Here is a 15,367-nt window from a genome sequence, read left to right as displayed (position 1 = left end):
GGGGAAGCAAGGTGGGAAATGAGGTAGCTGGACCACCTCGCGCACCCCAGGGGGATGGGGCCGTCGATGGGAGCCAGCTAGAGACATTGATGTCCCGGAGCAACTCATCACAGCACCTGCCTGGGAAGGGCACTCGCCTTCTGGTTTGGCCATTTTTCAAGTTGTCACCGTGGCTTTCACAAAGAGTTCCCAAGGTCGCCTTCTCTCCGAGTAACCGCAGAGGAGAAGATGCTGATGGTGTTTCACCGGACAGGAACGTTTTAGCTAGAAAACCAGTTACCTTCAGGGGAGACACAGCACGGAGCCTCATTACCACTCAGGAGTGAAATGCTGCACTGGAAATCTCTATCATTCCTCACACCCTGATGGTCTGTCGAGTTTATCGGTGCCCGGTTTGCAAGGAGACGTGCTTCATCCCCACACCTCACCTACTCTTGGCTCCTCTTCTTCTCAGTTCCTGGGAAACTCAACACAACTAAGCTGACTTTCAAAGCTTTAATGGGACCAGATGGTTCCATAAAATATAAATGCAGCGATAAAAATACCAACATACCTCCTAGTGATTGATTAACTGTGGATCTACCCTGACTAGGAAGGATTCAACTGAGCTTCGCTGAACTGGCAAGCTTGCCGCCTTCCTCCTGCAGATGGGTCCATAAACTCTCTCGGTGCCTTTCATCTGTTTCAAGAGCAATGCCAGAGGTCTCTCCCACCTCTTTGTGGTCCTCCAGCCCCTTCTGAAGGTTTGGTCTGCCAAGCAGCTAACATGCCGTCCAGTTCCTCCTCAAAGAGGTGTTATGACGGGAGAAAAGCTATAATAGGTTTCTCATAAATGCCACGTTACCAAATGGTTTCATTTGCTGCAGTAGAGGGTATTGGGCAACCCAGAACAAAGCAGATCCTTTCATGTCACTTAAAAATACCACGAAACTTTCATAGACTGAAAACTAAAATAAGACTAAAATTACCACACAATTTCACTCAGTAATTTTTGCTGGCATGGAGATGATCACTCCTTGCTTTGGTAGTGAACAGATAATTCCAGACTTCAAAGGCTTATTTCAACATTAAGTAAACTTGTTAAATTAGTGGTTTGAAAGTTGTAATAAACTACCTAGATGAACATGACATGGCAAACAGCATGGCTTTTAGAAAATAAAGTCACACCTCTCTAATCTATTACAGTTCTTTGAGGAAAGCAACAATACCTTCAAGAAAAGCAGGTACAATTTATTGGACTTTCAAAAATGTCTTAATTAATAATAACCAGTACCCCTGAAGAAGCAGCAGGCTATGAAGATGAAAAACATCTTCCTGCAGATGCCTTGTGAAGGGATGTCATTTGAACAAGGAATTTGGAGCGTAAAGTACACAAACCAGGCAGCAGCTGGAGAAGAGCAGCAGCTTGTCAAAAGCCATACAAAGCGGGGATGTGGGAGAGTGAAAAATAAAAGTCAGATCTCCTGAGTCATGGCTCTCCCACCCCTGTATCAGGCAGATCCCAAGCACGACAACGACACGGCAAGGAGGACGGAAGACGACATGCACGGTAGCTAGATTCAAGCCACCGCGGCTGAGAAAAATCACGGTTTAACAACCCAAACCCATGTCCCAGAGCTCCTGCAGGGTTTACACCGCCTGTGCTACATCTTCACCCTTGCACCTTCAGGAAGCTGGAGCTTTCCTCACCCATCCCGAATAAATCTGAGGGGCGCATAACACCTCCTACAACGGCGAGAACACCCCCTGAGGCCAGCAGGCAGCAACCAGCAGCAAACGGACAGGGAGATGGAAAGGAAAGAAAGCGATGAATAAAAAGATGAGAAGTTGATAGCAGATTAAATCAGCCGAGCTGGGGTGAAGTTTTAAATGGCATGGGGAGAAAAGGTGTCAAGTTTGAAGCATTTGCGATACAAATGCTATTCATTTTAGTCAGAAGGAGAGGACTGTGGGAAATTCAACATTATCTAACACAGGCAATTAAGAAAACAATGACAGCTGAAATTTAATACAGACAAGTACAAGGTAATGCCTATCAAAAGCAACATTTCCAACAACTCATACACACTGATGGATTCTAACTTAATTGTAACCACTCAGGGAAAGGAAAAAAGCCACACATCGCTCTGGACAACTTAACAACACCACCCGATCAACAGACAACAGTGGCCGAGAGAGCAAGACACAGTGAGAAAGGGAGAGAGAACAATAACTGAAAATATTGTGATGCTATCATGGAAGAAAACAACATTCTCAACTTGCAAGATCTTCTTCAGCATCGGATAGACAGATGTATGTAAAAGGGATAGGAAGAAACAACAAAAAAATCTGATCCTAAACACATTTCCATGCCAAATGAAAAAAAAATTGGGGGTGTATCATTCAAGAGGAGGAAAAGAAAGGAGGAAAAAAAAAAAAAAAAAAAGATTGCAGAACAAAAAAATAAGGTTAAGTGGTGCCTTTTATTCATCCTCCTGTAATGAAAAGCACGTATTCACTGACACTGAAAGCCAACAAATTTGGAAGCGATAGACAACATCTCAGCAGAAATGCCCAAGGTGCTCTGGGAGCCTTTGCCATAAGCTACCAGCGATGCACTGAGATTATCAGGTTTTGCAGTAGCATCAGACACGAGCACGAATATTGAAGCCCAAAGACCTGCTTGTAGGATAAAAATCTATTAGGATCCAAATGGAGGTCAAAGCGAAACCCCTGGGAGTCTTTCCCATTTGTGGTTTTGGGCAGCCTGGTATTTATTTAATGACAGCTCTTTGTAGCGGTCCGAGGCCAATTACCAACGGCCTGGAGTTAGGAGAGAAAATTTTCCCTTAGCTGTCTCTTGGGAGGACTTTTCCCCTTAGCTCACGAGGAAGCCAAGCATCAGAGAGGCATCCCCGCCATGACTGCCGCTGGAGGCGAATCAAGCGACGCCGACGGGAAGGACAGAGGTACTTCACACGGGGGATTTACTCGGGAAGAGACGGACATCGGAGCAAACGACGTGGCCTTTCGCAGGGAAGCGTGCTCCTCGCAGCATGCGGGAGAGGAATGGCCGCTGGCAGCAATAGCAAGGCTCAGCAGCATGAGGCACTATTGATTCAGCTTTGACGGACGGCAAAAAAAAAAAAGCGCTGCTGGCCTGATCTGACCTGGAGGGAGAGATGACACAGCTTAAAAGGGCCTGGGTTATTCACTGCCATTTATAGGATGGCTGCACTGGCAGATTAATAAGGTCAGTATCTCAGCTGCGGAGTCCAAAGAGCCGGCGGGAGGATGAGGAGGACCCACGGGAAGAGGGCATAACGGGAACCCTCCCGTCCATCCCGCTAACATACCAGAGGAGGGGGGAAGAAAGCACTTTCCTTTTCCAGTAGGACACTTTATTAATTCCCAAAGTGTTGACAACCTGAGTCGGGAGGCGGGGAGAAGGGGAGGCAGCTCGGTGCCTGTTTACGGGGACCTGCGATTTGCAGCCACGGTCTGCCACCGCTCATAACCAGGGGTGGATGTGAAGGGCAATCTGAGCACATTTGCAAACAGATTTAATAATAAGGGGCTGTCTGCCTCGATGTGTCAAGCTAGCTGCAAGTACTGCAAAAGAATATCATCGAGTGTGACATAATGCAAAGCAGGATAAGGTCATTTGCTTTGCTTTCCTCTGTTTTAAAGCATCAGAAAAATTCTTTTCAAAATACAGCTTTCACAGAAACATGACCGGCTGCCTGAGAAACGGCTCGAGATCAAGCGTTTGATATTCAAAATTAATCCCAGGAGGACGAGGCGCAATACATTCGCTTTCCCTTCATCCATTGCCAGGCTGGAGATATCTCTCGTCCATTAACTCAGCTCTCCCCCTCCTTCCTTATCCCCCGACCAGGTTTTCTTCACAGGCTCATAGTTCACCTCTTTTTTTTTTTTTTTTTTCTGAACCATTGATCTAAATGAGGGGTCTGATCCCATGCTCCTCATTCAACAGGGATTTTCAGCTGAGTGAAACCTTCACGAGTGAAATCTTAGATTTTATCATCTCCACAAAGCCAAATGCCACGAGTTTGCAGCCAAAAACACTCAAGGTGAAATTAAGATAACTAGGGACTCCCGCAGCTTTCACCTTCGGGAAGAAACAGAAACAAACCCGAGAAGGAGGCCTTTAATGACAACTCCAAAAAGTTACTTAACTCAGATCTGCTTAGGATTTCAGTTGGGATCACTGCAACACAGGCAAGCAAAAACCTTGCATGTGGGGAATGTTTCAAAACACAACGTCTTGCTTTTTTCTTTCACACCAGAGTGCCTTTCCAAGCTGTCCCTTCCCAGCAAAGCCCACCGCCTCCCTCCACCTGGGCACTGCCCGTCGTGCCCAGTGCCGTCACTACAGACGCGCTTCCCCGCAGAGCTCATCTCGGGGCGAAGTCACTGGAAGGGACAGGAGCCCCATAACATGCCTCCCTCCGGCACCCTCCGGTCCTAAACGACCACTCGGGTGCCCAAAACAGAGTGGCTGAGCATGCCCAGATGCTCCCAGCACAGCTGGATGCTCCCAGCGCAGCTGGATGCTCCCAGCACATCCCAGTGCCCCACCACGGGAAGCGGCTGCTGGAATACACCAGTACACGCCACAGCAATGCCCCGGGGAAAAGCCGAACTTAGGGAGGGAAGTTAACTTTGCAAAATACAAATGCTCCATATGAAATGAGGCATAAGAAATGGAGCCCTGGCGACGGCATCTCAAGACGTGTAAACATCTGGTAACGGTTATCGCTAGGGACACCCAGTAAGTCACCCAGCGTTGACGGCAGCAGAGATGCTCGGGGAAGTGTCGAGGATGGGGTAACGCATAGCTGAGAGGCAAGGCTGTCTACCAGTTGCAGAAGTGGGCGCGGGAAGTCAAGACACATAAAATCCAAGCTTTCTCACCACCACAGCGCACCTGCGGGGAAGTCCTGCCGGGAAGACGTCGGGGTGTCTTGCAGGCTGTACGTGAGGCGCGGTGCAGAAGCACAACTGCACGCAGCTGCGCTGCGGCGCCAGATCCATAAAGGGAAAGGGCAGGCTGGTCCCAGGTGAAGACTCACCGAGTTCCTCTTTGCTATCTAACCCTTGGCTAGCTCCTAACATTATCAGTAACTGCTGTGCAAAGCTGAACCAAAAAGGAAGCAAAAAAACCCCCAAGCAAGCTGATATTCCAAGAGAAGAAACAGTCCCTTCCTCCTCCCCAGACATCATGCTGCTGAGATTTCAGTTGAAATCTGCCTATGGTCTCTGACTTAGGAGGTGACCCTAGAGTCACCCAAGTCTATGGTGACTTTAGCCCAGCTAAAGAAAGGCCTCAAGCCACCAGCACAGTGCTTTGGGCCCAACACCATCCAGCAGGATGGTTGCACCCTCCCGGCCAGGCTGCGGAGTATCACGACGGCTCTTGAGTCTCAGCCCACAGGGCCAGTAAGCTCACAACAAGCACCTGGATGGGCTGTATCCTGACCCGCAAACAGCAAAACTCTCAGGAGGCTTTGGGAAAAGCAAACGCCATTGGCAGGGTGCTCCTGCCCTCTGGTCAGTGCAACCCAAGGGTTCGTACCAGTTGGCACTACGGCCGTGCCCACGGCCACCAAACTGAACGGCTAAACTCATTTGGGTAGAGGAACGCAGGCCCACGCCCAGGCTGAAGAAGGACTTCAACCGTTTAATGATATGGGAAGTCTTGCCGTGCACATGGCCCGATGGCTCAGGATAACCAGAAATGGAGAGTCAGGACACTCGGCATCCACCAGCTCGCCCCAAATTCAGTGCCAGCCATGAAGGCGAGTCACCCTGCAAGATGGCATGAGGACAAGGTATACCCGCACGCCGCCTGTGGCCACCTGAGCTCACTGTTCACACCCAAAGCAAAGGACCCAGACCTCCCCTCCTCCTTCTCCTTGCACAGCACTGGCAAATACCTGCACAGTCCCTCCCACACGGCCGAATCCATCCCACGCTCATGCTTCCCAAAGGTCCTCCAACATTACAGCTGCCCCAGCCGGCGTCTGGGCTCTGTTCAGCTCTGCCGAGGAGACCTATTCTTTTTAACAAGCATGTTAACATAACATACAAAACCCTCCAGCTCTCAAATTTCTCAGGAGCCCCAGAGGAGTACAGGAAATTCTTCTTAATTACAACGTGTGTGTTAAATAAGGACACCAGAAAGCAGTGGTTTAAAGCACCTTGGAAAGGTTCTGAAGACATCGCCACTGCCCCTGTCTGGGTTTAAAGGGTGGCCACCACACTTAAGGGCTGTGTAATCCCCAGGGCCTCAAAGGGCTTGATGTTATGGCAAGGCCACCAAGACTCCCATCTGAGGGGGCTTCAAACACGGTGGAAAATTTGAAGCTGTGGCTGGAGAGAGATGTGAGAAGCCACAGTCCTGATGCTGCGGAGGAAGCAGCCCCCGACACAAAGTTTTAACTAAATAATTACAAGCAAGTCACTATTCCTTTAACAACAGACCAAGCCCTTGAAAATCTAGTTGCAATGCCACTGCAGCCTCAGCTCATTTGTCATCTGGTGAGTAATCACTCACCGTCACAGGAGTTTAACCCTGTCACAGGAGACAGCGGCTCTGTCACTCCCAGCAGCGACACGGCGGCAAGCAGGACAGCCGTGCGGGGATGTGTCTGCGCAGATCCACACCTAATTCCTGCAAAAGTGGCTTTTTCCAGAAGGCACAGATGTGTGCGTGTCCCTGAGTGCACATCCCTACCTTACCCCCGTCTGGCTGGTGGGATGCTCACCATGACCTGGACGGGTCCAGCCCTGCTCCTCCCCGGAGCGCTGCCACTTAGAATTCGCTAATTAAGTCCTGTTAATGAATTCCCTCCGATGCCTATTCACAGCACATTTGTGCTCCCCCTCTGCCAGCGCTCTCGCCAATCAGTTGGCTGTTGGGAACTTGTCTGAAATCTGGGGGAACGTGCCAAGAAAGCCCATTTCAGCTTCACGGTCACGAACGCTCACGCCAGGAGCACAGCTTAACATTGCGTTCGTCCAAGGAGGGAGCAATCGCAGCCTGCCTGGGACTCTGTCTGTGGCAGGAGAACAAGAATATGACACATCATCCATTTTTTATCAGGTCATTCTATGGCTACAAGAAGTCTCTACTCCCAAGCAACTACTCACAAACATGCTACAGAACGAGTGCCACTAGCAAAAATTACCCAGCTACAGCAACCTGCTTGGAAGAAAGCACAGTCCATCCACCAGTGGAAGAAAAACAAGCAGGGAAGGGGAATTATTTGTACAGATGACCGCCCGGCCCTTCGCATATTGTGTACCGCTGATACCCGTGTACAGCTAACACGCGAGCAAATGAGGGTAATTCAGATATACGTTCAGTTGACACTAAATATGTTTGTTCCTTAGACGCTTCTTTTCATCCCCAGGATGTCTCAACATGTGAGCACGTTAATTCCCTAGTGATTAACTTCTTTATTTATTTAAAAAGAGTAGAGAGGTTTTCACAAGCATGACTGTCACTCAGCATCTCTCACTGACAGCGAGACGGGGATGATTTGTGACAAACGCTCTGTGCCAACGGTGGGTGTCTCCTCCAAAGGGAGGTATCCCCTGACCAGGGCACTGTCTGGGGTGGGGGGGCTGTCTTCCAACCACCGACTGCAGAAACAGCTCCCACTTAAACGATACTCAGTGTCTGGGCTCTTCCCTTCCCTCCAAATACACACCAAAAAATGCAAGAGCGCTAGACAAAGTGCATTAGGAACAGCCCGTGTGCATGCAGGAAGGATGGGACGCAAGCCCGTGGTGGTGATATGCATCAAACCCAGAGAGCATCCCTCCGAGAAAACCCTCCCCAGGAAAGCACCCGCTGGCAGCCAGCATGAGGCAGCTCAGTGCAGAAGAGAAAAATCTTTAAACGCCGATAGAAATGCCACAGAAGCAATGGTAAAGCTTTGCAGCTGGTTTCCCTGCCTTCCCAGAGGGTGGCCAGGGCTTCTCCTAGAGAGAAAGAGGAGAAATGAGAAACGCTCCTGCTTAAAATGAATAAAATATGTCACTCCTGATCTTGTAGCTATTAAATCACTGGCTATACAATTACTTAATTATGTAGCAGCAAAGGCGGGGGGGGGGAGGAGAGGAAGATGGTATTTTTCCTCCTGAAAACTTCAATTCGCTACCTCAAGAAAATAATTACTCGATTCAAACATTAAATAATTGAGACATTCATTAGTAGTCCTATTGTATGATTAGCACAAGGAAGGTACCATTTAAAGACTGAGAAATTGATTCACCAGGGAAAACGAAGGCCAGCCTTAATGGGCTAAACGAGAGCATGGCTTCGAGGGCTGGCCAGCTCAGTGGAGGCCAGAGGCAGGTTGCCACCATGCCTGGCTCCGGCTGCACCCACCAGGACTTGCCCACTTGGTGGCCCACGGAGCACGGCTGGGGCTGGCAGTGCCTCCAACCCAAAGCATCCCCAAAACTCCCAGCGCTGGATTCAGACAGGGTGCCGCACCCCGGCGGCGGAGCAGATATTTGCAGCCCGATGCAAAGCCCAGCTGGCTCCTGTCTCTGCATAGGTACGCGTGGTCTCCTTGTCCGCACACAAATACTCCCCGCGGCACGACCAGAATCAGGATTTGTGTGCTCACTTGCAATGCACGAACACACAGGACCCTTCCCTACGCATGCTACTTCTGCATACCGCTGCCCGGGTTGCACAGGTCTTTCCAGAGAGCCCTGACCTCCCCTCGGACCCCGCACTTAGCACCTTCATTCACTGCCTGGAGAAAAAAAAACCTGCCGGTTCCAGCAACTCAGACCTGAGCTACACCTCAACAGGAACCTCGTGCGAATTCACTGCTGCCGCAATAACCAGCTGCCAAATAATTTGATGCGGGAGATGGGAAGCAGGAACCCTTTATCCCTCTAGATGCAATCGAGCGGTTTACAGTGTCTGCGGAAAAAACCCTGCTGCAAACGTGCTCCCGCTCAGCACGAAGTGGGGAGAAAGCCAAGCGGGGTGGACAGGGGACAGCAGCTCCTGGGAAAGAGAGAAGGCAAAGGCAGCGCCGAAGGGAAAGCAATTACAAGCAATTATTGGCAGAGGCTGCCATGTGGAAACACTCTCATTGTTTAAAATTTGACCCACTGCGAATATCTTTCTTAAAATGGTTATTGCCTTATCCTCGCGGATCTAAATAGCGCTCTCCATGCTTGGCTGCTCTAAGGAAGACAGAGCAGCTTTGAGCAGCGGCTGGCGAACGCAGAGGATTTTTGGTCGGTCGCTATTTTCCCTCCCAACCCACCTCGCGGGGTCCCAAGGCTAATTGGAGGCACATCACAGCCTGAAACCCAGGCAAAACATTGCTGCTGCAGCCCACCCACTCCCTTAGCACCACACAGCACAGTTTTCCTCCAGGCAGCACTTCCAGGGAAAAGGCCACGGATAGGACACGCATCCCTCAGCTCTTCCTACGGAGGAGACACGCAGAGCAAGCTGAGCCGCTGCAGAAGCCCCAGATTGTAGGACAGGCAGCTGCGATCCTTCAGCCCTGTTTATTCCCCTTTAACAAGAAGGGAAACCAGGGAGTTTGAAGTCCTAGACAAATTATTTACCCTCAATTTAAGCCTGGAGTTGGAAAACTGCGAAGAGACAGCTTAGAAGTGAGCATTTTTATAACTTAGATCATGAGATTGCTTCTTTTATGAGCTGACACCTTTCAAAACCATCTTTTTTTCTTGGGAAAAAAAACATTACATACACAAAGATGGGCTTTCCTAGTGAGGGAGAGACTTGTCTTCGTCTCACTCTGAGGAACTGAAAGCCCCATCTTTCACCACAGATTTGGGCGCTTCCCAGCAGCGTATAAGGCAGCTCTGAGACTCTTTAGGCGGAGCACGAGCTCCTGTGGCTGCCTTAGCAACCCTCCCCAAAGCTGCATCAATGTCATCTCCAAGCGATGCCACCGGCAGGAGAGCGCCGAGATCTCAGCGCGGTAAGGCATCGTATTGAACTGAAACGGTCGCGGAACAAAAGTGGCCATGTTAATCTCGTCTCCATTAAAAAATAATAATGGATCAAAGTTTGCCAAATAGAAAAGGACAAAATCAGTGGAGAATTACTTTAATTATTACCTTCAAGCTTGCAAAAAAAAAAAAAAAAAAAAAAAAAAAAAAAAAAAAGGGTATTGCAACCGAGAGCACACACGAAAGAAAAACTATAAAGGAAGTACTTGACAGTGCCCCTTTAATTAAACTGCTCTGAATATCATTAGCAATGGACCTTTGGAATTTAAAGCCAATTACAGTCTAAATACAAAAGTTACTTGCTAACCAAGAAGCTTACGCAACATCTTTCAGAAGTGGGCTTGGCGCACAGGGAAGAGCTTTTCCTCTGCGAAGCACTTTTATGCAAGCTGGGCACCTCAGCACAGAGAGATCCAAAAAGACAGGAGCGAGAGGATCCCCCGTCATGCTGCAGTTACGGGGCCGAGTATGCCCACTGTACCCTGCAACCCACACAGGGGTCATCAGCCAACAGATGATGGACCTTTAACCCAAGCTAGTGGAGCTTCTGAATTGCAGGGAAGTCACGCGGGGCTGCCGAAGAGTTAAATATTTGGATCACAGAGGCCAGCATCTTGGTTAGTGTCTCGCGCAGACTCGGTGCTCCCGGGGCCCAAGCGTTCAACACCAGCTCAGGAGAAACTCAAGCCTCCGGAACAAGCGCTTCCCATCACAGCGCTTCCAAATGAGGCTCTCCACTGCTCACCAGCCCAAAAAAGGTCCAGGAAATCTTTTCCTCTGCAATCGCAACACACGAGCTGCCGAGCTTCGGCATCGCCAGGGATGCGGCTCTACCTACAGTAGAGCTGGGATAGCGCAAAAGAATGGGACGAGCCCTGGCTTCTGCGCATCCCTCCCACACTCAACGGGCAGAAGTCCGTAGTCACCAACAGGATAACGGAGAAAAAGAAGGAGCCCTACACCCTGGGGTCAACGGCAGGCAGCCTGCCTGCTGTCACTGCCGTTTGCCTTTGAAGGATCCCTCGGTTTCCTGAAGGTTTAGATCAGACCTTGATTGTGGTGCAGCAAAATTCTGCAGTTTCTCTTCTGGACAAAAAGAATATGACTGCAATGACAGGAGGCAGCGGCTGTTTGCATGGAAACAGCTCTCCCCGTGCCACGCTGGCACAACAGGGCAAGTCCTGCTGCACTGGCGTTTCTGCTCCGCGATGGGTTTTGGAGGGAAAGAGTAAAACAGATGGCATGCGGAATGCTTCAGCCCAAAAGTCAGACCACAACAGGGCCAAAACCATACCTTGGATCACCTGTGAGGCGCACGGGGCTCATGGCAGCTCTGAGAGAGAGGAGCCCAAGTTCAGGTATTAGGGGGTAGGGAGGGGACCAGGAGGCAAAGACTTTGTTCTTTGGTGCCCGAGGCTTCTCGTCATTGAAGCAAAACAATAATTAAGGATCAACAATCATTCTTCTTTTCTCTCACACCTTTCACCTTTATGGAAAAATTCTACAGACATATTACAGACTGCGCGAGTGTTTGACTTTCAAAGCAAAACGGGGAAATATCTCCCTGTCACAGCATTCCGTGGGACAGCGACAACAAACCCAACAGAAATATTCATTGCCATATGTTCCAGGAAAGATTTCCACAGACATTCGTTAGTATCATCGCCATGAAACTCTGCAGGACTTTCCTGCAAGGGAAGTGGCAGTTGCTAATTAAACTGCAGACGTCATCCTGAGCGAGGAAGGTGAGGCTCAGTACCTCCAGCTGAAAGGCCAAGAAAGGGGAGAGCGATGGAGCATGCCGCAGATGCCCAGCTCCGTCCCTAGCGGTAACCCCTGCTCTTCCTACCTGTTTGAAAAACGGGCTTTCCAAGTGAGAGTAATGATTTCTACAAGCTCCACATATTTCTGATTTTTGGGAAACAAACCAGAGCACGGAGACGCTCTCTTGCACAGCTTTGCTCAAGCAAAGTTACTCAGATAAAACTCAAACAGAAAAAAAACCCCAACAAAACCAAACAAAAAACCCCTCCCAAAACCAAAAAAACAAAGCACCAACCTTATAATTAAAATAAAAGTACCCAGTGTTGTGGGAAGCCAAGGCAGGTACTTTCCTCATGATATATAATATTAACATTTCCAGCTGATTGATTACCTAATTGCAGAGCAGCTGAACATCTTGAGGGGCTTGTGTGTAGCAGAGCTGAGGAGCATTGCTCCTCTCTACCAACTGGTTTGCGCTTCGCCTCAGCTCTGGTGTCCAGCAGACGAAGTTGCTGCCAGCCAGGAGACGCTCCAGGCAAGCGACAGGAAAGCAGAGGCAGCCAGCAGTGGGCAACGCTTGTCTCAACACTTGAAAAAGCTTCTTCAGACAACCTGAGTGGGAAATCAAGCCCAAACCTGGGAAATGTGCCTAGGGGAGCCACAAGAGCCTTTTGACCTGGAAGAACCAACTCACGATGGAAAACGGAATTGTTATTCCAAAGTTGCAGGCTTAAGACAAACTCGCAGAGCCTGAAACAGCAATTCAGAAGGGAATTAGAAATGGGCTGATGGCTTTTCCAGGCAATTTCTTCCGTCCTTAGCCAGACTCCCAGGGGAATAGCACAAACGAGAGAAACGGAGCAAGAGGAGGAGGACGGAGCCAGCATCGCTGCTTAGGCACGATGACTGACTTTGTCATCTTGCAGCTTCCAGCCTCCCTCCAGGGCCCACCACGTGCCTCTTCTACCTGCTCTGAAGCACGCTTTGCTCTTCTCAGTCCTAAGAAAGGAGCACGACCCCTGAATGGGAGAACTGTTGGGCTCCATTTCCAAATTGCTCCTGACTTGCTGCACAATGTCGGGCTCTGCCTTGCTTTCCCCATGTGTAAAGGAGACCTCAGCAAATTGCTCCGAGACCCTCAGGAGGAAAGAGTGTCACAAATGCCGTTGTTAATAATTTAATCATTGCAGTCCTGCAGCTATCCCACTCAAGGATCTCCCCACGGAGCCAGCTGAACACGTGTGCAAGAGGACTGCAGAACACAGTTATTTTGAGAAGATGGATAGACAGGCAAAAAGACAGGGCTTGACAGCAAGCAGAACATTTCAAAGAATCTCAGCTGTTCAGTAGTCATCCATCATCCACTGAAAACACCGGCAAGCCAGGGCTGTATAATCACAAGAAAGTATTTAACACCTGTGTTCACCTATACAGAGCCCTAAATCGCATCTCTTGGGCTGGGACCCCAAATCTGGCTCATTGCCACAGTAATGTCACCAGGGACATCACCTTGAATTTAATATGCAGAGACTGAATTGATGTTATTCTCTAATACACTTATACGTACCTATTACGCATTTCAGGTGCATTTCTATATACATATTCATCCCCAGGTACAAAGCATTGCACACAAAGTAAGGTAAGTGCCGGAATGAACACGTCAAGCTTTGCTGATGGGGAAATCGAGGCAGGCTAAGGGCAAAGTGACCTGCCCGGTGTCCTGAGACTGAAAACCATGGCTTATATCCACAGTCTGGCCACCTAGTCAGTAGATCACACTGCTTTTTTTTTTTTTTTTTTTTTTTTTTCCCCTCTGACCCCAGTCAAGAAAGTAATTGAATTTTTTTTTTTAAACACAGGCTGAGCAGATGCCCTTGTTGGTGGACCCCACTGGTGGCAGTGATTAAGCGCTCTTCCTTGCCAGTGCTGCAGACAGCACAGGGCAAAGCTCCACGATGCTGATGAGCAAACAAAGACCCGGGTTTTGTTCTCTCCCTCCACCTAACGAAGCACAGGATCACTCGAGGATGTTTGTTGGTTTTAATCAATACAGAAAGAAAATGGTCATGTCTGTTCCCTTCCAAGAGAGGAAACCATCCCCTTTCTGCTAAGTCAAAGGAGTGAGCTGGAGAGCGAAATCCTCAAGGGAAGAACCACTTCTCCAAATTCCTGAGTCTACCTCCAAAATAAAGGAGAAAGTAATGAAAAATACTCTCTTTTTTTTTTTTTTTCTTTCTTTCTATCTTGCTGCAGCAGCACTTACAGTCTCCCAACCTGCAATTTTCCAAGTAACGTCCAGGAGAAATCACTAGTGGGGTCACCCTCACCCCCGCCCTGATGGGACCCCCGTGTGCCGGGGGTGTCAAGACAGCCTCTGCTCAGGGCAGCTCATCATCCATACGGACAAGGGGGCATCCCTTCGCTCCTTCGTTCCGTTCCCTTCCCCTTCTACCTTTACAGACACCGTCCAAAGCCAGCTTGTTTCCTAAAGCTCTCCAAAAAGATTGTGAAAAGCTCAGGGAAGGCAGGCAGCCAGAAACACTCCTGCGGTAACCCCCACCGGGGGCAAGTCAGGAGGGCGAGCATCCCTGGGGAGAAGCCCTGAGGTTGTGCCGGGGGAAGCGGCGGTCCCTGCACGAGGCATCCCTCCCGGGGAGGGAGCGCGGCAAGAAGCCATCCGCAAAACCACCCCAGTGGCTCCTGCAAAGCCCTGGCCTCTTTCTGCAGCCAAACAAGCCCTCGCCTACCAGCAGAGACCTCCGTGGGACAAATGGGTGTCCTAGAGGCGCCCCACAGCCCTGACACCCACGCTACTTGGGTGCACAGAGCTGTTCCGTACCTTCGCTGCGGCACCCGTGCAAACCCTCCGGCCCCGCTCCGTGAAAAGAGGGGGCTGCAGCATTTGTTTTAAGGAAGGGAACAGAAGGACCTGGCAGGCAGGCGAGGGTTTGGGCTTTGCAATCTGGATAATCCATCTGAAACTCAGAAAGCAACTAGGAGAATGGAAGAAGGAAGGGAGAAAAAGTAATGAATAAAATAAAAAGGAGCACAAATCTGCCCGCAGCCATTCCAAGCAGCAGTTTTGCCTCCAGTGCTCCAGCGGACTTGGGAGCTTCCCTAGTAACTAGTAATACGCTCCTGGGAGCCAGGGGATAATGAGGCTATTTGGGTAATCACATGCAAACACACAACCTGCCCACGGGCACTGGGACGGGGTCAGGCCAAGGGAAACCTGCCCTTTAATCCTGCTTTGGTGCTCCCTTTCAGGGCAGGAGTCTGCAGAGCCATGGCTCCAGGGGACCGACCAACCCCACGAACCTGCGATCCCCGAGCTCCTACACACCCCAAAAAACCCCAAAACCAGCACCAGCCCTCCCTCTCTGGACAAGGAGGGGAGGGAGGGAAAGGGAAGAGGCATGTCTGGAAGGGGAGACGGACAGCGAGGAGACGCAGCAGGAGACCTGCTAACAGATCCCCGCGTCTCATTTAAAGAGGATGAATCTGCAGTGCAGGCATGGCATGAAAATAGAGAAAAAGCACATCAGCGCAAGAAATCTCTAACAGATGGGACCGTGAGCCT

At 49.8% G+C, this 15,367-nt stretch overlaps 1 protein-coding gene across 4 annotated transcripts in view; it reads right to left on the bottom strand.

Moving 5' to 3' along the window:
• OPCML (opioid binding protein/cell adhesion molecule like) overlaps positions 1-15,367 on the bottom strand; it is a 345,511-nt gene that overhangs the window by 189,049 nt on the left and 141,095 nt on the right. The window contains exon 1 of one of the 4 annotated variants that reach the window (XM_049801176.1): positions 4,784-4,898. The exons of the other annotated variants lie outside the window; for them this stretch is intronic. Within the exon in view, the coding sequence (XP_049657133.1) occupies positions 4,784-4,898 (115 nt within the window). Of the gene's footprint in view, positions 1-4,783; positions 4,899-15,367 lie in introns of those variants that run through there. 4 annotated transcript variants of the gene reach the window in all.

Source organism: Accipiter gentilis, chromosome 5, assembly GCF_929443795.1.
Source record: "Accipiter gentilis chromosome 5, bAccGen1.1, whole genome shotgun sequence".
Lineage (NCBI taxonomy): Eukaryota > Metazoa > Chordata > Aves > Accipitriformes > Accipitridae > Astur > Astur gentilis.
Note: the sequence above shows the minus strand (reverse complement) of the source record. Positions and strands in the feature narration are given on the sequence as shown.